This window comes from Gobio gobio, assembly GCF_949357685.1.
Source record: "Gobio gobio genome assembly, chromosome: 20".
Classification (NCBI taxonomy): Eukaryota; Metazoa; Chordata; class Actinopteri; order Cypriniformes; family Gobionidae; genus Gobio; species Gobio gobio.
The window spans coordinates 23,550,036-23,574,684 of NC_137113.1; the positions used below are offsets into that span (position 1 = coordinate 23,550,036).

General features: G+C 39.2%; 1 protein-coding gene across 2 annotated transcripts in view; it reads right to left on the reverse strand.

The window, feature by feature from the left end:
• Positions 1-24,649, reverse strand: part of afap1 (actin filament associated protein 1) — a 62,945-nt gene that overhangs the window by 6,217 nt on the left and 32,079 nt on the right. For both annotated transcript variants that reach the window (XM_079845746.1, XM_079845745.1), the window contains exons 4-12: positions 13,610-13,718; positions 13,255-13,466; positions 12,318-12,497; positions 8,620-8,712; positions 7,813-7,888; positions 5,490-5,639; positions 1,788-1,999; positions 1,418-1,563; positions 373-490 (exon numbers count right to left, since the gene is read on the reverse strand). In XM_079845746.1, the coding sequence (XP_079701872.1) occupies positions 373-490; positions 1,418-1,563; positions 1,788-1,999; positions 5,490-5,639; positions 7,813-7,888; positions 8,620-8,712; positions 12,318-12,497; positions 13,255-13,466; positions 13,610-13,718 (1,296 nt within the window). The remainder of the gene's footprint in view (positions 1-372; positions 491-1,417; positions 1,564-1,787; positions 2,000-5,489; positions 5,640-7,812; positions 7,889-8,619; positions 8,713-12,317; positions 12,498-13,254; positions 13,467-13,609; positions 13,719-24,649) is intronic.

Here is a 24,649-nt window from a genome sequence, read left to right on the forward strand (position 1 = left end):
AGTATTAGCAGCTGAGGGAGAGGAAGAAGAGGACAGAGATTTGGTGGAGAGCGGTGTGTTGTAATGCCCTGAGGAAGATGACGGGCGGCTGGTTTTGGGAGAGTAGCGTGCTGCTAGTTTGGGGGAGGGCATGTTTTCATAAAGATCTGTATTCTCATAATGAGACTCTTCTTTCCAACGACGGTCCCCTGAAGCTGGGGTGGAGTAATGTGCATCTGGTACCTTCCGTATCACAAGCGTGCAAGCAAGAGAAAAGTGATTAGAAGAGAAAGATAAGAGTTAGTTAGGGAGGATCAGGAATGGAGAGGGGTTAGGCAGGATCCGAAATGAAGCTGAGAATTTAATGGATTTAAAGTTTGTGAAGTTGCATACCGATCCATTGATGCAGGGCACATCATCATAATGCAGAGCGACCCCTGTGGGGCAGGCATAACCATTGACCGGGTTATCCAGGTATGGGTTTGGAGAAACTGCACGCTTACTGGTGAAACTGAGAACACATACATGCATTCATTATCAACTCCAACTCTAATTTTACTCATGAGTCAAGTACTTCAAACAGTCAAGATACTATTTAAAAAGAAAAAAAAGCTAGCTATACTAAAAAGCATTAAGAAACAGTAGCTTTCTATTAAAAGGGGCAATACATTTTAAAATATACACTACCGTTTAAACGTTTGGACGGTAGGAATTTATGTTTTTAAAGGCTGCATTTACTTTATCAAAAATGCAGTAGAAAAAGTAATATTGTGAAATAGTATTACAATTTAACATAACTATTATTATATTTTAAAATGTACTTTATTTCTGTGATGGCAAAGCTGAATTTTTAGCAGGCATTTCTGCTCAAGAAACATTTCTTATTATTATTAATGTTGAACAGTTGTGCTGCTTAATATTTCTGTGGAAAATGAAAAATTTGCTCCGGATTCTTTAATGAATAAAAAGAAAATAACAGCACAGCAGTTATTTGAAATAGAAAACTTTTGTAACATTACTGTCTTTACTGTCACTTTTAATCAATTTAATGTCTTAGTAGAAAAAAAGTCTTTCCAAACTTTTAAATGGTAGAGTACAAATATATCAAATATTTGATATATAAGTAATTATAATAAAATGTATACATTAATGACAGCAATATTTCTCTAGAAAGAGAATTAACATATCTCGATTAATGAACTCTCTCCAAATGAACAAGTTCAGTAAAATAAATCAGACTTTCCAAAGCTATATTGTATGATAGAGCGTTTAAGAGAGCATGTTTATTACCTCAACTCACTTGGCTGTAAAGCAATGTCTGCAATACAATGTGACATTAAAAATAATAATGCTAAACCTCTACATGTTGAAAATAGTAGGTTAAAAAAAAAGTTACTAGCATGCTAATAAAAATATTTTAGCAATACTGGCTTCTCACCAAAATGACTGCTTGGCCAGTTGAATGACATTCGCAGTGGTCTCTACGTCAATGTAATCGTAGTGCAGTGCAGCAGGATCTGTCGTGGAGCCCGTTTCGGCCAGCAAGACCCCCAACCACCTTCCCATACTCTCAGAGGATGAGGCCTGATGGGAAAAGAGTGAGGGAAGACACAATTAATGAGTGTCAGTGAAATATGAGACAAATAAAGCACTAATCTAAGCAATCTCTGCAAATCCACTCTACACATGATACAGCACTGACATCATTACGAGAGCCAGCCAACCTAACCATCCATCTAATCCCTGCCCTGAGGTCCTGTCTCAGACACATTAATTGCCCCGCAAGAGCTAAGGGACTTGGCCCGTACCTCCAGAACAGCCACCTCCTGTCCGTTGCGCAGCAGACGGAAGGCAAAGGGATGTTTGGAGTCCAGCCCTGGAATGACCTCACACCCCCGCAGCGGCAGAGAAGCCATGTGTGTCTTCAGATCTGCCCGGTCTTTGTGCAGCAACAGCTGGTTGTCTTTTAGCTGGCACCAGCGCTCTCTCCAGCGGTTATTGGACAGCACGTTCAGATAGCCTGTTAATGAAAGATTGGGCAGAGAGATTTATACGACAGCCAAGAGACACACAAGCAGTATGGAAAGTTGTTGATGACGGGTGGGAGGGGATCAATATTTAAAAAAACATGCAGAAGATTTTATATTTTCAGTTGATTTTTCACATTAAAGGGGTGGTAAACCACGATTTCACTATTCTAACTTTAGCTAACGTGTAATGTTGCTGCTTGAGCATAAACAACATCTGCAAAGTTACAACGTTCAAAGTTTAAAGCAAAGGGAGATATTTGCTTTTAAAGAAATCAGTTTCTAAGGACTACAGCAAACGGCCGCTAGGGACTACTACACATTCACCCAGGTTTTGCTGACATCACCAGGCCCAATATTTACATAAACCCCTCCTCCGGGGAATATGAAATAAGGGGGGGTGAGGCCATTTTGTATCGCGGCGCTGTTGTGGTATAGTCAGGCTGGAGTGTTGTTGCCGCGATGCCAAGGAAACGCTGTTATTTTCATCCGGATTGCAGGTCTGGGGTACTTGCTCTGTTCAGCCTTCATAGGGACGGGGGTGCGTTGCAGAGCGTTTAAAATAAAACATGTTATATGCACGTGTGTTTGAGTCAGCGGGGAATCAGGCACGCGCAGGGCTCCCTGCAGCACATCCACGGAGGAGAACATCCACCGTCTTCGATTTCAATGCCAGATTTGCACAACGTCAGCTGCGTGAAAAAAACACTGCCGGTGCGTGGATGCATGACGCGCGCGCTGCACATTTCACGGAGGACAACACAAACTTCCACAAACTTCGCGAGTTCAATACAGGATATGCACAACGGCTTGTCCTGAAAGCTGGATTTACAAACAGAAGCTGTTCACGGGCCACAACCTGTAAGTCTGATTTATTTTTCATCGATGTGTTTTCCTGTAATAGGTTGTAGCAAGGAAGTAAACAGATGACAACGCTGTTCTGCAAACCAGTCTGTTAAATGCTCATTCATACTTAACGTTATCCGACGAACACCTAACGTTACAAACACTAACGTTAAAATCTCAACAGCGAACCTGGCATTAGTGTAAATTATTCTTTGATTAGAGCTTTTATTTATTGTTTATCTACAGGCATGCTAAACATGGTTCTGTGTGTGATTTGGCTAACTTACTAGTTAAAGCCAGTGCTTAGTGTTTGTTTTGGGTTAGTTCTTGTGACAGATATTTGGCTATAATCGTTCTAAAAATACAAAAGTTAAAGTGCCATTCAGTAGCGATCATTATAGATCCGCAGTCTTTACTCTTGAGGACTGAACAGGTTCTGCTCGATCATCTTCACTCAAATGTTCTGGGTCTGATTCAGGCTCAGATTGGTATGGTTTTATTGACGCCGTTGTTTCTAACACTGACCAAAGCACAGCCTCCGATAAAGGTAAGGGGCGTGACGTTTCCGACATACGTGCACTAGGCGTTTAGCGAATCACAACACACTGGGCCAGCTAACCAATCTGAGCCCATCGCGTATTTTTGAGGGACTGGCTTCATACAACCCGGAAAGCATCAGACCGTTTTACAAGGAGGGACAGAGCAGTGTAGAATAAAGGTCAAATATATGAAAAATAAGGCAATTTTTTTTAAAACGAAGCATGAACACATGTTACAGTGCACCCCACAAACACAGTCAAGCCTTCAAAAGAATGTGTTTTACCACCCCTTTAATATTTTTAGGGAAAAGATTACATTTAACCAAATCTGAAATTAGTCCAAATCAATATTCACAGAACGTATATTCAGAACAAACTGAATATACACTAACATGTAAAATTTTGCAGTTGTTTTGGGGTTTAATTTGGCATGGCAGAACTCCCTTTATAATCACAAAAAAGCTGTCATTCATTTTAAGTTAAAGGTGAACTATGTAAGATTTTTGCAGTAAAATATCCAAAAAACACTAGGCCAGTGTTATATATTTTGTTCAGCTGAGTACTTAGAATATCCCAAATGTTTCCAACTATTTGTAAATCGTGAGAAATTGCTATTTTAACCAAGGAACCTGGACGTGTGAGCTATGCGTTTGAGGGAGTCGCCTGTCGATTGCGTCATATCTCCGTTACCCTCGGTTTCCGGTTTTATTTAGCAGAAACGCTTTACTCTCACTGCAGTGTGAACAAGTGTCATAGCAGCCGCTGAGCGAGCGCCATAACTTCCTTTTCAACACACTCAGATATATCTAATATGATAAACAGAGTTACGTTACTTCATACTCATGACTGGAAAAGAAGTGGCGCCGGCTACTACGCCATAATAACAGTCCCGCTCTTCAATCGCTCCTGCGGCCTTGCTCAGCTCCACAACACTCGGTCCTGCTCTGCTTCATACTACAGTAATGTTAATAATCGCATCCATGAACATGATTTCTGCCCGAGTCCTATCCTGACTCTTTTCCACTGGCTGTGAGGTGAAGAACACATGTCCCAAGATTCTGCGCTCAAACATGGCGCCATCAAACTACGCCTTTGTTTTGAACAGGCGACCTCTAGTGGACAGAAAAGTTACATAGTGTAGCTTTAATTGTGATCTCACAAAGTTCCGTTAAAATCAATGAAGCTGTCTACACTGCACAATCAATCATTTATTTACATTGTGTCTACACTTCGTTTGTTTTAATGAGAGGATTTGCAAGTATGCAGAACAAAAACAAAAAAACTAAAAGAGTGGATTCTAACAAACGGCTCTGATTGGCCATTGTGTTCAAGAAATCAACAGATATGTTTGTGATAGGCTAAATTGCTCAACGATGCAAAGACACGTTGCAAATTGAAACCTTTGACACTCTCCAGAGTGCAAACACAGATACACACTGGATAGCTTGCCAAATATGTTTCGCCAATATTTTATTATTACGGTGAAACCTGATCCTAGACCAGCAGTTCTGGGCAGTTTTTTCCTCTAAAAGCAATCAGAAGCAGCAGCAGGCAGGGGAAGATTAACGCATGCATGCGTGTCCACTGGCACGGAACGGGCGGAGCAGAGCAAGTATTTTCAATTCATTCCTATGGAAATTGAGCTTTACACTCACACAGTGAATTGACAGTGGACTGGAAAAAGCGCAGCGAGTGGCCGAAAGTGTTTGGCAATTCTTGACTTTATGCAAATATGAAGTGAAAAATGCAGGGCGGCAGCCAATGGCTGTGAGGTTCAGGTAGAGACGTCTGTCTTGAACGTTTCAAAATATGCACATTGTGCCAGAGTTCTATTCATCTAAGAATCCTGGAAGACTGGAGTAATGGTTTATGAAAATTCACCTTTGCCATCATAAGCATAAATTATATCTTAAAATATATTAAAATGAAAAGTTATTATAAATTGTAATAATATTTTACAATATTACTGTATTTTTTAATCAAATAAATGCAGCCTTGGTAAGCATAAGGCTTATTTCAAAAATGGAGGAAAAAAAAGGGAACCAATGTCAAACTTTTGAATAGTAGTGTATATCAAAATGGTATTGCAACCGCTCACCACATGTTGGGACATCCTCCTCTGCTGATGACGTCTGTTCATCTGTAGATGGTTTCTTCTTGCCCAGGCTTATGATTTTAGTGATTTTCTTTCCAGTCACACGTCCCACAGTGCCTTTCTGATCTGATTTAGAGTTCTTCTTGCCTTTAACTGCAAAAAAAGGCAAATTAGTGTCACAGATTGAAATATATGTATGGTATTTTATAATGTAATATATTACACAGATATGCTAAATATCTAGAAACCCATTGGTGTTGCAACTATAACAAGAGATTGGTTTGGAAAACATTTTGTTTGTGGGATGGATTTGGTGGGAAAAAGACTGAATTATGGAAAATGACAAATGGCAATCTGTTCACTTTAAAATGTAACCAATTTAGGCCAGAGAGAAAGGGGTTGAACTGACAATGACTGGACACATGTCTACAGACTAATCTAAATCCATAACAGTAAACAGTGCATGAAACCAATTCCATTTTTCTCCAAGTTGTTCAGAGGCTTTTATCTGAGTGTGGTCTGTGGTTATTGTTAGAAGAAAACAAATATAGAAAAACAGCTTTGAGCACTGAAAGTGAAAGGACACTGGACTGGGTTAAATGTGTAAGACGTGTACAGCACAACAAATTACAGGCTTTTCTCTTCATCCAAAAGGTCTTTACTAGAAAAGCAGCAAACAAGGACCAAAAATATATAAAGAGACAGTGAAACTTTTGCTCTTCAGAAGGTCTGATTTGGTCCAAGCTCCACTGAAGAAGATTACATCTTAGTTGGCGACTCCTTTAATTAATGCTACGCCCATCTGAACCCAGAGTCCTCTAAAGTTTCTCTGTCTCTGTGCAGCAGCCTCAGGCATGAGGCAAAAAAACCCAGAGCCACAGATGCAAAAACCATTGGCCCTTAAAGGACCTATACAGACATAGTTCCTAATTTCATCGTGAAGGAAAATCCTGCGATCAGGCTAATATGATTTCAAAGCGTCTCAGCACTTACAACAGCTGGAATCTGATTAATCTGCCTGGCTCTTCTAAATTTTCTTCCAGCTTTCATCAAAGAGGTGCAGCAGTTGGCTGCTGGTGTGATGTAAGAATATCTTAGGTGCTTTCAGACAGACAGAAGAGATCAGATAGAGATGGTTTGTGTTTCTGCTGCCAAGAAATGCTACCCTAATTTTTTTGTCAGAAAAAAAATATTTAACTTCATCTGTGTACCAGTGATCCTTTAGATAACCTCACACTTTTACAGGAATTATTATAGGAGTTACTTTATCAGTAGGTTTATCAGAGGTCAGCTGCCATAACTCATGTGAAAACAGCACAGCAGTTACTGCGGCTTGTGGCTGTGATGCTGAGCTATCAATCATATGGGTTTGCAGATGCAAAAGTCTTGGAATCCACTCAAATTAGGCAATTCTTCACCAACAAGTCTGAGGCAAGGCAGTCTCAAATTGAAAAAAAGAAGAAGAAAGACCCGAAACAGATGTCCTGAAAAATTTAATCCCAGATTGAGACTGTGTGGTGTAAATACTAGATAAATAATCCTATTAGATTATTTAAGAAGGGTCTCCTTGCCTTGACTTTGGCATTGGTCGAACAATGGAATCTTTCAAGTCATCTTTCACATTTATTAGTGATTTTTAAAGTACTGTATTTTTTTTACCAAGTTTGTTTTCTGAACCACAAAATTTCAGACTAGAGTTCACTTCAAGAGTAAACACTAAAACACTAATAAACTCATAGTTTTATTGATATTGAAAAAAATATATATTGTATTGAAAAAAAACAATGCTGAAAATGTTTCATGATTATTTCATTATTATTCATTATGTTTAATTACATCATTATTATTATTATAAATAAAATTTCCCTGAATCAACCTAAATATTATATGTATATATACAGTACACGTGTGTGTGTGTGTGTGTGTGTGTGTGTGTGTGTGTGTGTGTGTGTGTGTGTGTGTGTGTGTGTGTGTGTGTGTGTGTGTGTGTGTGTGTGTGTGTGTGTTACCTTGTTTTAATGAACACGAGGAGAATACATAGACAAAGGCATATAGTAACATAACATCAACTACTCGCATAAAGACGAGAACCGACAACCTAGGAGACTAACTAGAATGCAATTAAGACTAAACTGAACTAAAGCACATGAAACAAACACACACACAGCATTGAAACTAACATAAAACACAACATAATCCTGACAGGTAGAAATAGCTCCTTACCACATTTTTCAGTGTATAACACAGATACTCTCCCTTTACATGGAGAAATTCTGTCGTCTCCAATGATATGGACCAAACAAAAGGACTGAACATGAAGACTCACCTGGATCTTTGCCATCTGTGATGCCATTTTCATGGCAGGGCTCTCCATCTGAACTGGGTCGATCGCAGGACAGCTTCTGCAAAACAAGAGTCAAATTTTGGATACACTTGAAGTTACAGAGAAAGCACACCTTTTATCAGGACAGGAGAACTGATACTGAACAGCACAAACAACAGTGCATTCAATTTGAAATTCAATGACAATTTGTTTGTAGACAGCCAAATTGAATACATACAAACAAAGCGTATGGAATAACAAAGCCCATACACTTAAACCTCTACATTCTACCCAAACAAAACTCAAAGAGCATCTGTTCAGCATTAAGTGTGAATAATTAGACTAGGCTCATGCATGCTGTGCCAGTTTAAGAGGTTTGACAGTAAACCCCCTTAGATCTGTCATAAAAACAATACACACACACAAACAAGTGCAACATGCACACGCTGCAAAAAATAATGTCACAGTTATGCACATACTGCATACTAAAGAATGTGTTCTTAAAAAATGATAAGATCACATTTCCTCCCACACCTATTTAACCTTGCCAGCAGCGCACATCCGTGGCTAGATGGAATTTGGTGCGCATATGCAGCTTTTATAGCCCTCCATACCCTGGCAGCAGAGCCACTGTGCAGAATTACAGAGAAGAGGCGCCTGTGAAGGGTACTGAGGTGTGGTGAAGCTGGCAAGCATGCAAACCAACACACAGACCCACATACCTGCATGTAGGTAGACCTGCATGCACGCTCTAGGCATAGTAAATCCACACACACAAATGTCCTTTATTATGAAATTATGAATTCACACCTTTTCCAGCTCTGCTTTGTGAACAGGGGAACCAGAGCCAGCACCGTCACAGTCCACCACTCCATTTCCATTGGAGCAGACTTCCTTCATCACCTTAAAAAGACCACAGAACAAAAAAGTTAAGGTGCAAAACAACAGGCAGAAATTCAATATTGGTCTCCATGTTTAAATAAACGAGGATGCTTGTTATACAGTAAATAAAGAAATAAACCGTGCAGAAATCTTCACATGTGATAACTTTCTCAAAGAAAGTCATATTGAGCACGATCACACATAAAACAATACATTTTTTATGATTTTTGGCAGGGTTCCCACACTTTTTTAATAATGTATTTAATTTTCTGGGATCAAGATAATTTTTTTTAGTTTTTTTTTTAGATTGCTCCCACAAAGATCAATTTAGCTGATATATTTTATATTAATAGTTAAAGCTTGAAAACTTTAGAAAACAATGAACAATTTACATTAACAAGATAAATATTCCAAGAATTATTACAAAATAAAAATAGCAAATTTCTAGCAAATAATAAATTAGAATAAATTAGACTAGAGCCATTTTTACAACTTTTTAAAATAATTTTTCATGATTTTTCCAGGCCAATAAAACTGCAAATTTCCCATGGGAACCCTGTAATAGTCTATCAAAAACTTTCTTTGCTCCCAGTCGAACAGATACCACAAACTCTCCACCACCTCCACGTTCTGCCATGCACATGCGCTCAAATGGATTCTGCACGTCACATGCAGTTGGAAGTGCAGCTGGAAGGCTGTTACATGCGTCATTGCTCTCGTGGCTGTCTATGCGCTGTGCAGTGGCTCTGTGTGAATGAGATATCCAGAGATCTCCAGACTGCACAGACTCTTCGCCGCCACATAAGAGCGTGACCTCACATTACCTGGGGGTTACATCCAAAAACCCCACAACCAGTGGTGTCGAGTGAACTAGACGGATAAAGAGAGCATCACAAAGAGAGGCGCTCACCTTTACACACCATCACACCCTCTTTCCCAACCTGCCGTCATGCCAAACACCAAAATATAACCAAATATCCTTTTTGTTTAGCTCCTCTGAGCATCGTAACTTGACGCAGCACGTTGGGGTTTGGCAACCGGCTTACATAATTGGGCTCACGGGAAAATTGCAGGCTGTGGCCTCACTCTTTGGCTTTAACTGCAAAGATGTGGGTTTCTGGGATACGCTCAGTCAAAAAATCTTTTTTGCTGTGCTAATGTGCCCTCATTAGCATTTATATTTTCATATGAAGAGTTAAGTAGAACTACTGTATAAAATCCAACAAAGTCAAAGGTCAAACAAACTTTGAGTCGTTATACAAAATTGCCACAGTAGATAGTGATGAGAAGCAAAGCCAATGCATAAGCACAAGCATTAATTAAGGGCAGGAATGAACAATTTCATACCAATTAGCACACAAACACACACACCTCAGAAGCTAGTAAAATGAAAACCAACAGAAAGCGTAATAAAATGGTCAAAATCATACAGTGGTCACGTTCATTTATACATACAACAAAAACTAACAGGGGACCACATCCACTCCGTTTCTTACCATTCTAGCCCAGGGCAGTAGAGAGTCAGATGACAAAAAAGAGAGAAGAAAGAAGAACGAAGGGAAGAAGAAAGACAGGAGGTGGAATTTCCCCAGGCCTGTCCAAAGGATCAGAACAGAGGAGCTACATCAAATAGAGAACTAGTCGAATAAAAACTGGAAGAGAGAGAAACAAAGAGGAAAACAGTGCCGAGGAAAGAAATAACACTAAAAGAGAATTGAAAATTAATTATGGAAAAAAACAAGCTAACATTTTCCACAAATACATCATTAGCAAACTGGATAAAGCATTAACGGACCACAGGCGCCTCTAGGCTTCTATAATGATCCTCGATTTTGTTTGAAGACATGAAGTATTCCATTAAAGGCTAAAAAAAGTTTCCTTATCACCTTATATTCCACTATTTTTAATACTTCATCTAATGGCTCCCATATAAAACCATTTATTTCCACTTTTAAAAACTGGTTACCACTGAACCAGAGCAAAACTCGGCCACAATCTGAAACAACCTCATCTTGTGAATATTCAAAGGAGTTTCAGTGAAATAAATAATTTACTGCGTTATTAATGATCTAATGTCTACTAGTGTCTAATGATTTCATGTTTAGAAAAAAATGTCATTAACAAGAAAAAAATCCAAGAAAAATTTAAGCAAATGCACTCACAAAGAGCAATTCTCTATTTGCTATATTGTATAAACTAGACTAGTGAAATATTTTATCACTTTTCCAAGACTTTTAAGATTTTCATGATATTTCCAGGCCTAGCTAATTGTAATTCTACTCTATTTCCCATGGGAACCCTGCAATAGTCGGTCAACTTTCTTTTCTCCCAATCAAACAGATGCCACAAATTCTCCACCACCTCTGTGCACTTTCATGCACAGAGTGACAGTACAGAATGTGGCAGAGTTAAGCCATTAACTTTTGCTCCTCTTCAATTGTAAACGGTTTTATATGGGCCCACTAGAAGAATTAGGAGAATTAAAAACAGTGGAATATTCAAGAGTTTCAGTGGAATAAATAATTTACCGGGTTATTATTAATGATCTAGAAGTTAGAGGGAATGTGCTTCAAACTGGGAATGAGTCCCTACACACCCTTGAGTTGTTGGGTGTACAGTGTGTGCCTGAATGAAATACAATACAACAAAGCCCTCCGAGCTAGGGTGGTTTCTGCTTATCCCAAGCAGAAATCAATTACTCCAGTATGTTTTTAGTACACACGACACCTGACCAAACAGTGCTGAGCTATGCCCCCTTCCTAAACAGCAATTACGGCTGTTGTTGCTTTCCTGAACTGTATATTTGCACAGTCTGAGGTCCACGCCCACTTGAAGGTGCAGTACAGCTCATTGCATGTGCCTTCCTGCCCGCAAATCAATAAACAGAAGCTTGTTACCACATGGAAACATGGTAACGGATTCAGAAAATCTCTTTCTTGTGTCTTTATAAATGGGATGATTGCAACAAGTGATGTCTTTATAAACAGAGCCACCAGAAGAGTGATGGACAGCGATGAGGGAACTGCTATTTCCATCAATCGTCCGATGACTGCAGCTGGTTTTGATGATCTTTGTGCAGCAAAAGTTGCTTTCAGATTATGAACTCAAAGATCCATCACACGAGAGCCCAGAGACTTTCACTAGCACTTTTCTTAATGTTTGCGAAAAACAGATGTGGAGGAAAACAGCATTAAATAGATATCAAAAGTAACAAGCTATCAACAAGTGCAATCTTCAGAGCTGTTAAAGATTAAAATCCTTTGAACTTGCACCAAGAAACACTTAGGCTCATAAGAGACATGGAATTGGAGTGAACTGTAGGCGGACATAAAATATCAAAATGTATTGCTGTGCCGGCAGAGAACCAAGATGTAATATTATGCATAGTACTGTATTTAGTATGCACAGAGCAACCTGTTTTTAACCCCACACACCCAACTGAACATAAACAGTGAACAGCTGGACCTGAGGATTGCTACTACTTGTTTGTTTAACATCTATGCTGAAAAGACAAGCATACCCATGCAGTTCACCATAAAAACGTGCTGGTCGACAGCTGGTTTCTAATAAGCTACAACCACATAACGCGCTGAGGTCTAGCACTGTTTGAGTTGTGCTCTGGTTACCTTTAGCCACTCTTCGGCCTGTTCTTTGCTCTGTACAGCAAGCACCAGAGCATCAGCTCCCTGATGAAAGATCTTCAGTTCATGCTTCTTTTTCTTGCCGTCTTTGGGAATGTGTGTGATACTGCAGCCAGTCAGGAGGAGCTCCATCTGTGGAGTCTGGTCTTTAGAGGACTTGTAGCACTGAGAGAAAGAGAGACATATATTAGAGAAGCTAATTAGCTATAAACATTTTCCTCCCTCTACAACATAAGCGGAGTCAAACTGAACACAATGGCTTAGAATTAGAGGACATGGGAAAGTGGGTAAACTATGTCACCTCTATAATAAAGCAAACTCATAATTCTTGTCATGTGAACATATATTTAGGCACCTTTTCAATATACCATTTTACATGACAAGTAAAATTAATTTTATGGCAAAGCAAACCTTTTCAGGATTAAAAATAGAATTAAATTGTTTTTTGACTAAACATTCATCATTAATTATAAAATTAAGCTTTTTTTCATAAAATAGTAACTGTGGGGTAAAGTGTGCCAGATGCTTTGGGGTAAGCCACATCAACATATCAAATTAAAGTAAGCTTTTCCTCCAAATGCAGGAAATACTTCTACCAAATTGTTTCGCTACAATCAAATATTCTGAATTTTGCATCTGGATTGCACATTAGTAATATTGTCAATTGTTCTCTTAGCCTAACGTGGGGCAGGTTGTGTGGCTTATCCACTTTTGTTTAATATTATTTCTCTGGCCCTATTTTATGGAAGATTTTTTTTTTTTTTGGTTGATAGGAGACTGAAATATAGGACTGCTGAAATATAATTAGGAGTTTTTATGGCTGAAAGAAATGTAAAAAAAAACAAAAAAAAAACAGGTGGCACATCTTACCCCACTCCTCTCTAGTGAGTGTTCATATCTGTGAGTGTGTGTGTGTGCTCACCAACAGTTTGTTGTCCTTTATGACACAGAGCAGTTTGGTCCACTGTCCAAAACGTTTCTTTCGCAACAGGAATGCACAGATTCGTGCGTCTTTTACCAGGTCCATGGAGGCCTCCTCGGATGGCCACTGGTGACGCATCTTCTGCCCCTTCCCATCCTCCTCTTCCTCATCATATGACTCATATGAACTGCTCATGGCGTCCGAGTCATAATCTGAGAATACAGTTGGGACTCAGGTTAGATTTTATTGAAATTGCACAAATATTCTGGTCTTTCTAAGGGCACAGATACAGCTACTACAGTACTGTCATAGTTCTAAAACTTTAAAGTGATCTTTATAGTTCTAGTGTCCTTACTAGAGGTGATGTACTCTGGTGCTTTCCCAGGGCCTAGCGGTACAGCTTCCTCATAATAACCTTCAGGAAGAGAGGAGCTCGGCAAGGGAGGAGGCCCGTTGTCTGGAGGCTTTGGGATGGAAAAGAGAAAGAGAAAGAGAGACAGAGAAAGTGGTCAGCTCAATCATTCAGCCTCCTGGATTACAGTGTTCATTTCTGCTTTTCTTAGAAATGTGAGGACAAAAATATCAGCTTCACTGGTTCCAATGAATCCAAGCTAATAGTATCAAAACTGCTGAGGCATCACCCATTTTATCTGAAGTGCATCTTAGAGGTCAACAGTTCAAACTGCACTAAGATCCTTGATATTGGATATTGGGGATGACATAAATCAAAGGCCTACAGTATCAATCTGTGCCAAGAGGGAAAAGGACAAACAAACAAACCTGAAAAGAAAAGCTATTTTTGGAAACACAAACAAATCAAAAATAGGAAACTAGCAGCAAAATAGAAAGCAGAATGAGCAAGAGACCAGAAAGATGAGAATCATAAGGCTGCCCAGCAAGTTTTGGAAAAAGAGTTCAGGGTCCGGGAGGCACACCAATAGAAGTGTGGGCACCTTATTAAATGTAAGTCATTCGGACAAATTTCTGTCTGTGTTTAAACAAAAACAGCTGTAGTATACAGAGGTACACTTAACAGCCTATCACTCATTTAGTTTGTTGCAATAGAGATTATGTTCCAAAATCTAGTGTGCTGCCTACGCAGGCAGCATTTTACATCATCACAGACAAGCCCTTGATGCCAAGACAGTACCAAAAGGTAGGTGGCATAATTACAGTATGCTGCCCTCTAAAATACTTTCGTTTGGCTAAATTGCTAGGACAGAGAAGGTAATCCCATAATGCACTGCAATGAGGTCAGTGAAAAAAATCCATCCAAGATGGCAGATTTATAGAAAAAAAAATCACAATGAAATAAGAGTTTTTGTGTATGTAGGGTTTAAAAATCAGAACATTTTTGTGCATACACATACTTTTAGGATGAAATCTACGCTACGTTTTCTACACTAGGCCCCTGGTGTCTATAACCAATGAGAACCTCATTAGTGAGCGAGTGGGATTGTTTAAAAGAACGATTGTGTGTGTATATAAGCGCAAATGAGCGTGCATGTGTGAGTTACAATGTGTTTAAGACTGTCTGATTTGGGCCTTGGTTGGTTGGGCCCCGCTGGCAGCACATGTGACAACCTGGTGTTGTCATAACGACACAGGCCCTCCAGAGCCTCCCTCATTTCCCAGGCTGCATGCAAACAATTATGGTTGATGACAAACTCATATAAACGCTTTTCATTTTCCCTTTTCCCCCTGTAACCCATGGAAAGTCTGTCTTTATTTCTTTTTCTTTCATTTCAGTTAACAGAAAGCACTGCTATTTTCCAGTGCTTTTCAGGTGGGGGGAATTACAACACATTTTAAGAGACCCTTTGGTTCACAATGCTCACAGTTGCCACCTGGCACACTTTATCACCATGGTAACCTCAATATAGTAGAAAAGTAACACAGAACATGAACAACTATTTACATTACAAACACCGCAAAAGGACTGCTCATGGAAATATACTGTATGAGGAAAGTTAAAACAGACGGGAAAGAACAGTACAAAAGATGTTTTCTAAAGATTTCATTGGTGCAGAGCGCTTTACGTCATTCTCCTTTTAGTAAGTAACTACAAGACCTTCTACTTTCAGATTTTACCAATAAACAGCACAGGTTAATGCTTTTTAGACTATTTATGCTGGCCTGAACAGCATTTTTCATCATGGCCTGAATTTGCTAATTTCTCCCTTAAGTGCATTACAGTATATAACAAAAAAACTGTCAAATTGATTGTGTGTTGGCTTAACTCAGTATTTACTCAGGTTCCTTGGGTTTTTTGTTCATGTGTGTAATCAAAACTACAATAGAATCTGTAATGTTTTAGTGTGACCCCCTGACACATTTGAGAAGGGTGTGTTTGACGTCTGAGGTAGAGGAGGACACTTTATCTCAGCGCTAGTCATTACAACTTGGCTTTAAAAATAATGAAGACCAGAACATGCAAAATCCCCAAATACTCTTCATCTGTGTGGGTGGTTAATAGTGTACATACTGTAGACTTGGCTGCTCCTTTCTTCTTCTGCTCTGACCTTTCTTGTGTTTTCTCTGACCAACTTTTAATAATGCTATATTTAACAATGCAACAACCTGTATTACTAATACAACTATGTATGTACGGTATGTACAGTAACAATTTAGAAGTTTAGAGTCAATATGTTTTGTCAAGGAAATTAATACTTTTTTCAAACAAGGGCGCATTCAATTAATCAAAAGTGACAGTAAAGACATTTATAATGTTACATACGATAAGATAAATGCTGTTCTGTCATTACAAATCCCTCGAGTGTTTGGCATGGGTATGAAAATTTTGATATATTTGTTCTCTGCAGATCTGCTATGCTGTTGCTGTTGGTTATTGCTGCTGATGCGGAGCAAGTATGGGACTTGCTACTGCCAATATATACACAAACATGACATGCTGCTGTGAGCCAATAAGACAGGCTGCTGTTGTACAATGTAGCGTACATTAATTACCTGTAGCAGATCTATACAGGTGGTCGAGCTGGGGAAAGTGGAGCGTTTCTGAAAGCACGCTGCACTGCTAAGCGAAATGCTGACCAAGTACAGTATTTGAAGGTTGAGCAGTGAGCTCATTGGCTACTGATACAGCAGGAACCAATCAGCTGTGCTCTATAGAGAATGGTGTGATTGCAAGCTGGTTGAGTTAAGGACCTGTTAGCCTGTGCCATCAAGAGTTTTATGACAGAACATTGTATTTGTTTTGAACTTTCTATTCATCAAAGAATACTAAAAATCTATCATGGTTTCCACAAAAATATTGTAACAAATATTGTGATATTATTAAAGTTGAAAAAAGTTGTGCTGCTTAATATTATTGTGCATACAAATAATAATAGAATGATTTCTGAAGGTTCATGCGACAGTGAAGACTGGAGTAATGATGCTGATAATTTAGGATTGCCATTACAAAAATAAATTACATTTTAAAATATATTAAAAAGAAAAAGGTTCATTTAAATTGTGATAATTCACAATCAAGATTTAAAAAAACTTTTTCAAACAAATGCAGCCTTGGTGAGCATAAAAGAATTTGTTAAAAAAAAACTTTAAAAATCTTACTGACCCCAAACTTTTGAACAGTACTGTACATTGTTGAAAAGTGTGTGTGTGTGTGTGTGTGTGTGTGGGGGGGGGGTCTTCTATGGTTGTCATTTCCAGTCTAAAAGATTCCCAAATACAGAAGTGCTATTTATCAGTTCCTTCCGTCCCATCAAGCCATAAACTGCTCAACTAAACAAAGACGACGGCTGTGTTACTGCCTGTTATGGTTTCGGTTCATCGGGGCATCTAAGCCCGGAGGGAGGACAGAATTCCAGGCAAAAACTGTAGTATGAAGAGTCTTGCTGAAGCAGCGTTCCGTACCAGAGCCACTCAAGTATTTTTAGGCATAGTTCCACCTCTGGTCTGAGCTGGTAATCTGTATGAAGCATTATCTGAACCTAGAAGGGAAAAAAAGTGCACTTCCAGCCATTCATGCAACATCTAGTTCATCAATAAGTCTGTGCTTATGTATAAAGATATATTTAAAAAATGAGCTCCAAACTTTACACTCCCTTTCCAGACCATTTCACCTCACAACATAGTATATAGTGTTATTGTGCGGTCTGTGATAAGTCTGAGTAGTAACAGGCGTCTGGCCCAGTCAGGGTCTATTGTACTGGGACTCCAGTGCAGGTTAGCCTGGGAAATGCACTCAATCAATAATTCAATCATTTAACCTTCAAATATCCTCTTTTGGTCGCCTTGATATGCAGAGTATTCATGCACACACTTGAACACTATTCATGCACAACAACTCAATCTCACTTACACACACATTCACGCAGTGGAGTTGGGAGGTTTGTGCCTCTACAAAAGGTTTTCCATGTGTTTTGGAGAATCTTTTTATTCTCGACTGGTCCTTCAAAGAAATTTTCCAGCAGTCCCACACAAAAAGCAGCTGAATAACCGAAAGCTCATTTTCCCGAATGAAATGACTATATAAAGTGTCACTTGCTATAACCTATAAAAGATGTTCAGAAGGGTAGAAATCACCATATGTATTGGTATTTCCATGACAACGGACAAAATTCATTGTTGTGCATGAATCATAATTCATTTTCCTCCTTTTGTCCATGACACAATGAGGGATTAGGTCATTGCATTCCAGACTGCGGTTAACCCTCCTTAAAAGGGAGGGGGGGGGGGGGGGGGGTGTACAGTAGAACACTTCGCTTTAGCACAAACAAATCTTAGGATGTCCATCGTTTGCACTGTGGGCCTAGAAAGAGAAAACATCAATTCAAAAGTACCTGATTCTCCTGCTATGATGGACTGTTGTCATTAACTTTGGGAGACTCACTGAGACTCACAAGAGATAAAGGGAAACCAGGAAGAAAGAAGGAGTTAAAAATGGCCTAAAATAAAGGGGAGGTTCTCCAATAACAGACTCCCCTTTGGGTTACAAAGTGCAGACAGATAATGAGTTTGTCTGTGTCTGTGTTCATTAGTGTGACATTGTTGGGGTGCAGATTTGGAGGCTGGGGGATGCTGGTGGGGAGGAGCAGAAGCCAACATCAACACAGATGGAAGTCATCATTGTCCCAGTGGAGTCTGTTATGGCTTCCCCATATTCTCTTACACACTCTCTCTCTCTCTGCACAGCTACGAACGGCAGGATGTAAGTCGATGACTTAAGAAAGTGTACCATGGATTTACCTCCTCTATGACAGAATCTAAAAATGTTTATTGATATATGGTAGTGTTGTCTTTGAACTAACTGTGCATGATGGAGTGGGAGGATTGCATCACGTCTGTATTTTCAGCTTCTCAGCATAACATGTCAAAAAACACACCTCAAGACCTCTATGTCTGTTCCATTTAAATGCATTCATTTTGAAAGGATGAATGTGCCCTGAACAGAAACAGCACTCAACAATCGTACTAGAGGAATTCTTGAGATTTGATTGGGCCACCAAAGGAATTCTGTAACCTAACGTTCTTTTTTTAACTCATTAGACCAACCAATTGCCACCTAGACAAAATATTATCTACAGTAACTAGAAGCGTACTGCACTGTTGATGGGCCTGTTTGTAAATGCCCTCTGAAATGCTTTCGAGGCAGATTTAAAGGGGCTATATGCAACTTTTTCCCCAAAATAAACGTAACAATAGCCTTTTTATTTTACCATTTATGACTCAAACATCTCCTCATGAGCATACTGACACCTTGTCCGCTCACAGTGGGTGCACCTATAAGCCTGTATCCTATTTTTCCTATTTTCTGCCGGGTCGTCTTTTCCGGCGCTGTCTGCGGATGTGACGTCACCACCGCTGCGAGAGCGAGCAGAAAATGAGAGCAGTTCTGTTTTTTGGCCACAGGTGTCAGTCGCGAGTTTAAATTTCAGAAAAACGCATATAGCCCCTTTAAATCTGATCACTCAGACCACTTCAGGAGGTGGTCTGAGATGCATTCCAGATGAAACTGGACAAGTGTAAATGCATCTGGTTTTACAAATTTTACTCCTCTAAAAATGTTAAAAATAGAGATGCACTGATCGACCAGTCAGGGACCGGAATCAGCTGATTTTCCGCATGCTCTGCACGGACAAGTGACCAGCCGATCAGTCTCACGTCTTTCCGATTCCGTGCCAGTCCGTTTTGTTGCAGCACAGGCAATAACGCCAGCTGCACGTTCACGCTCTCTTCTCTCCGACGGCGAAGTGACACACACCCGCCTCCTGCCACTCAATCGTCTCATTCACTCCGGTTAAATAGTGCTTGTATTGCGCATCATTTTACTAATTCCTGCAGATTTCACACTCACACCAAAAGCGGCCGCACCACTGATCTATATAAGTGGACCGCCTATAAAGCTGCCTCTCAAACAGCCTGTGAGTCGCAAGTACCAAAATGAGTCTTACCGCGCTTAAATAGTCAAATTCACACAAAATGATTTCCAAATATCCGTCTTGGCGAGTATTCAGTTAAAACACAGTCAGTTTTGGAATGTAAATAGTTGAGAGAAAACGCACATTGTGTAAAAGTATATTGGATCTGTGCATAAACTCTTAAAGTGACAGCAGTCTAATATTCCTGCTGCTGTCATGTTAATCAAAGAACAGAAGGCAAAGAAAATCACTTTTTTGCAAAAGGATTGCAATTTGTTCTTATTTTATAACTCACTTTTTACTTATACAATTTTGCATTAAAGAATAGTATATGCTGTAAATTACAGTTCTTGGAATAAAAATGGAGGTAACACAAAAATCAGAAATCAGAATTAGCCAAGAAAATTTTTATTGTAACACAATCATCATTAAAAGTAGTGAGAATAAATTATCTTACTGATGCCACTCTTTCTCCTATTACGGTCTTTGATCTTTAAATTAGCTGATGAAAAATAAAATTCAGTGCATATCTGTTGCTTTCGCTGACGTGAACTCGCATATAGCGTGGGCCGAGTGTAACAAATCAGATATCTATTCGATCAGTAAAAACACATAAGGTGACCAGGTGTAAACAAGCCTAATATAAGAACATATAGTCTAATCATTAAATGCACAAAATGAATTTAAAACAGAACAGAAAATACAAGATGGAAAAATTACACAAATTTAATTCTAAAATAATTAACTTAATTTAAATTATATTAAACCACTGAAAGCACTCTACGTATGAATATTATATGCACCAGTATTGATCATTACTGATGAAACTAGCCATACAATTAAAAATAAAACGTACAAAAAATATATGGCATTTTGGGGATGAAGAAACAATGTGCCGTTTTTGTATAATGTATGCGTATAGAGGGTTTTGGGGAACAAAATTGGGACAAAGTAGGCAAAAATAACGCCATTTTCACTAACAAGTATTGCTGTGCATGCGCCTTCAGCATAACCCCTGACTTGTATCTAAGTAATAGTGGTAATGAACCTTATTGTAAAGTGTTACCGTAATAGTATCTATTGGTTGAAAGAACTTAATTGGCATTTAGCAAGCACTATTCATCAACAGCAAGTTCCTCCCCTGGGTTCATTATAGTACATGTACAGGGAAGGTTTGCTGTGAATTTGCTGCCAAACATTTAGAAACCCAAAGCCACAGAGTTCAATTCAACACAAACACGCACAGAATGTCTCCAGACACGATTCTCCCCCTTGCGTACTGTGGCGTCTGCTGTCCTGTCCACGGCCCTATCTCACCACCCACATGCCCAGCTTCAGTCCCTTTTCTTCAATCCCACTGTTTCTTTCCCGGGCCATAGAAGGTTTTAGTCAAACACACACACACACACACACACACACACACACACACACACACTGAAAGTGCAGAATTAGTTCTGGCAGGAATATGACAGGGAGTCAGTTTATAAACCTGGCTCACTGACGCAATACTAAATCATCACATAGCTGGGGAGAGAGAGAGAGAGAGAGAGAGAGAGAGAGAGAGAGAGAGAGAGAGAGAGAGAGAAGGAGGAATGAAGAGGATAGAGCAGAGGGTGTGGTTGATGGAGAGCAGGGATAAGAAAAACTAAACAGCGCAATGGAAAATAAAAAAAATTGATGGGCGACTTTCGTGTTCTGCCTTTCCTTGGGCAGGTTTTTTGCACAGGCAGAGGTCTGACCTTGAACTGTAGTAAATGGATATTTCTCTTCCATCATCTCAGTCAATCCCACAATCCCCTGCCCCCTCACACCTTCCGGGAATGGGAACAGTTGGCCCCTCACACACACCGGGGTTATGCATGGAGTTAGGAAAGGATGTTTCTAATTATACTGTAAAGTGCTGAGTGTGTAAAGGGTGAACTGAAAAACAAGGTGCAGAGATTGTGTTTGAGAATGACCAACTGCGACCCATAAACACCTGCTATGTAATCACAAGCATCTGCTGCTGCCCTCCAACAAAGATGATTGTTACTCTTAGTGTCACACACATGTGAGCACATACACACAGGCGTAATCTGTTTCATGTGTGACGGATGAGACCACATCAGGTTCGTGTGTCGGTAACTATGAGGTCATGTGACAGAAAGCAAACTGATGTGAACACTTCCTGCTGCTGTTTTACAGAGCTCATAAAAAACACTGAACACTTCACAAAAAGAGACCATCAAACCACCAGCCAGTGGCAGTCAGGGTTCAGGCGACCTCACTTCCAAATATAGGACAATGCTATTTTTGTTTCTGGAATGCTAAAACAAACTTAGAAAAACCCTAAACTCACTGTAAAGAAACCAAAGTTTTCCCTGTTGAACCTTTGTTGCAATATTTGCGTATACCCACTTTTTTTGCTGCTTTGAAAGTCCATAATCTACTATCAAGTTAGCTTCCCCTTTAACTGCGTGTCCAATGCTGTTGTGTAAACTCGCGATTCTTTGTTGTAATTGGTGCATTAGCACTTCTATCATTCTACCTTTTCCCTTCCATCAACGACGGTGCATGTTCGCGCTGCAGTGATAGAACACCACTCAATGATTTTTGACGCTCTGTGTTTTGAGCGGTGTATTGATCTAAAACAGCCAAATTAATTAAAAAGGCAGATGAAAAGAGGAGAAAACATCATCTTGCACCATCATTTATTATAATGCTTTTTAAAATGTTAAATAAAGTTGGTTAGACTTCTTACTGAATTAGACAGTAAGCAACAGTCTCACGCAGAAGCAGCGCAGGTTTCTTGACGGAAAGAAGTGAGAGGTTTTACAACCTTTATAAGCAAGTGCTGAGGGAAATTAGACGAAATATGAACTAAAGTAGGAATTAATTCAAAAAAATTCTCATCATTTTTTTTTTCATCTTCCCTCCGTGTAACTGTTTTTATAATGTTACCCAGAAACAGCTCTATTTCTGCTGTTCTATAAGCACCACCTACTGACAGAGGCTGGATTAAAATTTTCATTTAGCCAGTTTTTGTTTGTGAAACTCAGACCAGATTTTTATTCGCTGTTGTACATTTTTACCAGACAATACTAATAAGCAGTGTTGGGCAGGCTACTCAGAAAATGTAGTGAGCTAAGCTACAGCAACATGGCAAAAGTAGTTTACTACATCTAAGTTATTTTTTAACATTTAATTTTTATATTGGACCAACTTCCAATCAATGCTATCTCAGTGATCAATAAAAGTCAACAGATAGGCAGGCATACTTTTTACATACTGGGTAATTAATAGTACACCACTTATTTTTTTAGGACTACACCACTGGGCGATTTATTGAATAAACGGTAACGCTCTACAGTAAGGTTTCATTTGTTAACATCAGTTAACATGAACTAACAGTGAACAATATTTATACAGGATTTATTAATCTTAGTTAATATTAAAGGATTAGTTTACTTCAAAATGAAAATGTCCCTATATTTTACTCACCCCCATCTCATCCAAGGTGTTTATGTCGTTAAATTAAGCTTTTTGAGGAAAACATTGCAGGATTTTTCTTCACATGAAATGTTGAAGATCTAAATCAATGCAATTTCAAAGCGCTTTGAAGGGCTTCAGAGACTCACAATCCCAGACGAGGAATAGGGTCTTATCTAGCGATCTGTCGATCTTTTTTTTATTAATTTACTTTTTAACCTAAATTGCTCATCTTGTGCTGCTCTGCGGCCGCCAGTGAATCCGCAATCACGTTGAAAATGTCACACTAGACATAGGTGGAAATACCACCCCCGTATTTACAAAGTGCACATGCGAAGACTAATACAAACGCCCTTTAACAGAAAAAAGTTAAAACAATGATGTCGGACATTTTGAAGTTGAAGATGGAGTGTTTTTGGTAAAGGGTTTTTTGGTTCGTATTAGTCCTCGCACGTTTGGTTGGGGTGGTATTTTCGCCACCGTCTAGTGTGACATCTCAACGTGATTGCGCAGTCACTGGCAGCCGTAGAGCAGCGCAAGATGAGCAATTTAGGTTAAAAAGTATATTCATTTGTAATTTTTTTTTTTTAAATGAACGATCGCTTCGCTAGATAAGACCCTATTCCTCTTCTGGGATCGTGCCGAGTCTCTGAAGCCCTTCAAAGCGCTTTGAAACTGCATTGATTTGGACTTTCAAGATTTCGGTTGCAATTGAAAACCATTATGTGAAGAAAAATCCAGGAATGTTTTCCTCAAAAAAACGTATTTTCTTTTCGACTGAAGAAAGAAAGAAAGACATAAAGATCTTGGATGAGATGGGGGTGAGTAAATTATCAGGAAAATTTTCATTTTGAAGTGAACTAATTCTTTAATTTCAATATTTATTAATACATTATTAAAGTGTTATGCTATTTCAAAGGCACCTAATTTTGCATGTAGCATTTACATTACATATGTAATGTAAGGCTTCCTAAAGCTCAGCGATTGTAGATGTCGATTTTACCATATCAATCCCAGCACGAGTCAGATGATGAAACACTGGAAGAACTAGTTATTCAACCCAAACTTCCGTTGCAAGGACGACTTGAGCAGGATGTTTCTCAGTGATACACTACTCAGTTTGAGGTAGATTATGAGATGTTGCAACTGTAATTCCTCATCATCAGCATTAACAAGTGTACAATGTACATCCATCAACAAACCCATGTAAATAGTTCTCATTTATTGTGGTGCACATGTGGGAACTGTATCAATAACGGTGCCGAGCACTAACGTGAATGACTAATGTTTGCAAGAAGTTAGCAGAAGTATTTCAGTAAGACAGTAATAACGCGTGTTAGCCAGAAACTTACACAAACATATGCATCAATAATTATTCATACTTGCAGGTTGTGATTCTGAGGAGCAAGCTGGTCCAAAAAAACTGGGTACTGACCCATCTTTCAAGAGCGAGCGTTTTGTGAATCCCACATGAACTTTGAGATTTGAGAAGCAGTCGTCAGTAAAATGTCGTGTTTGTGGGCATGTCAAGTTGTTTGAGGGTG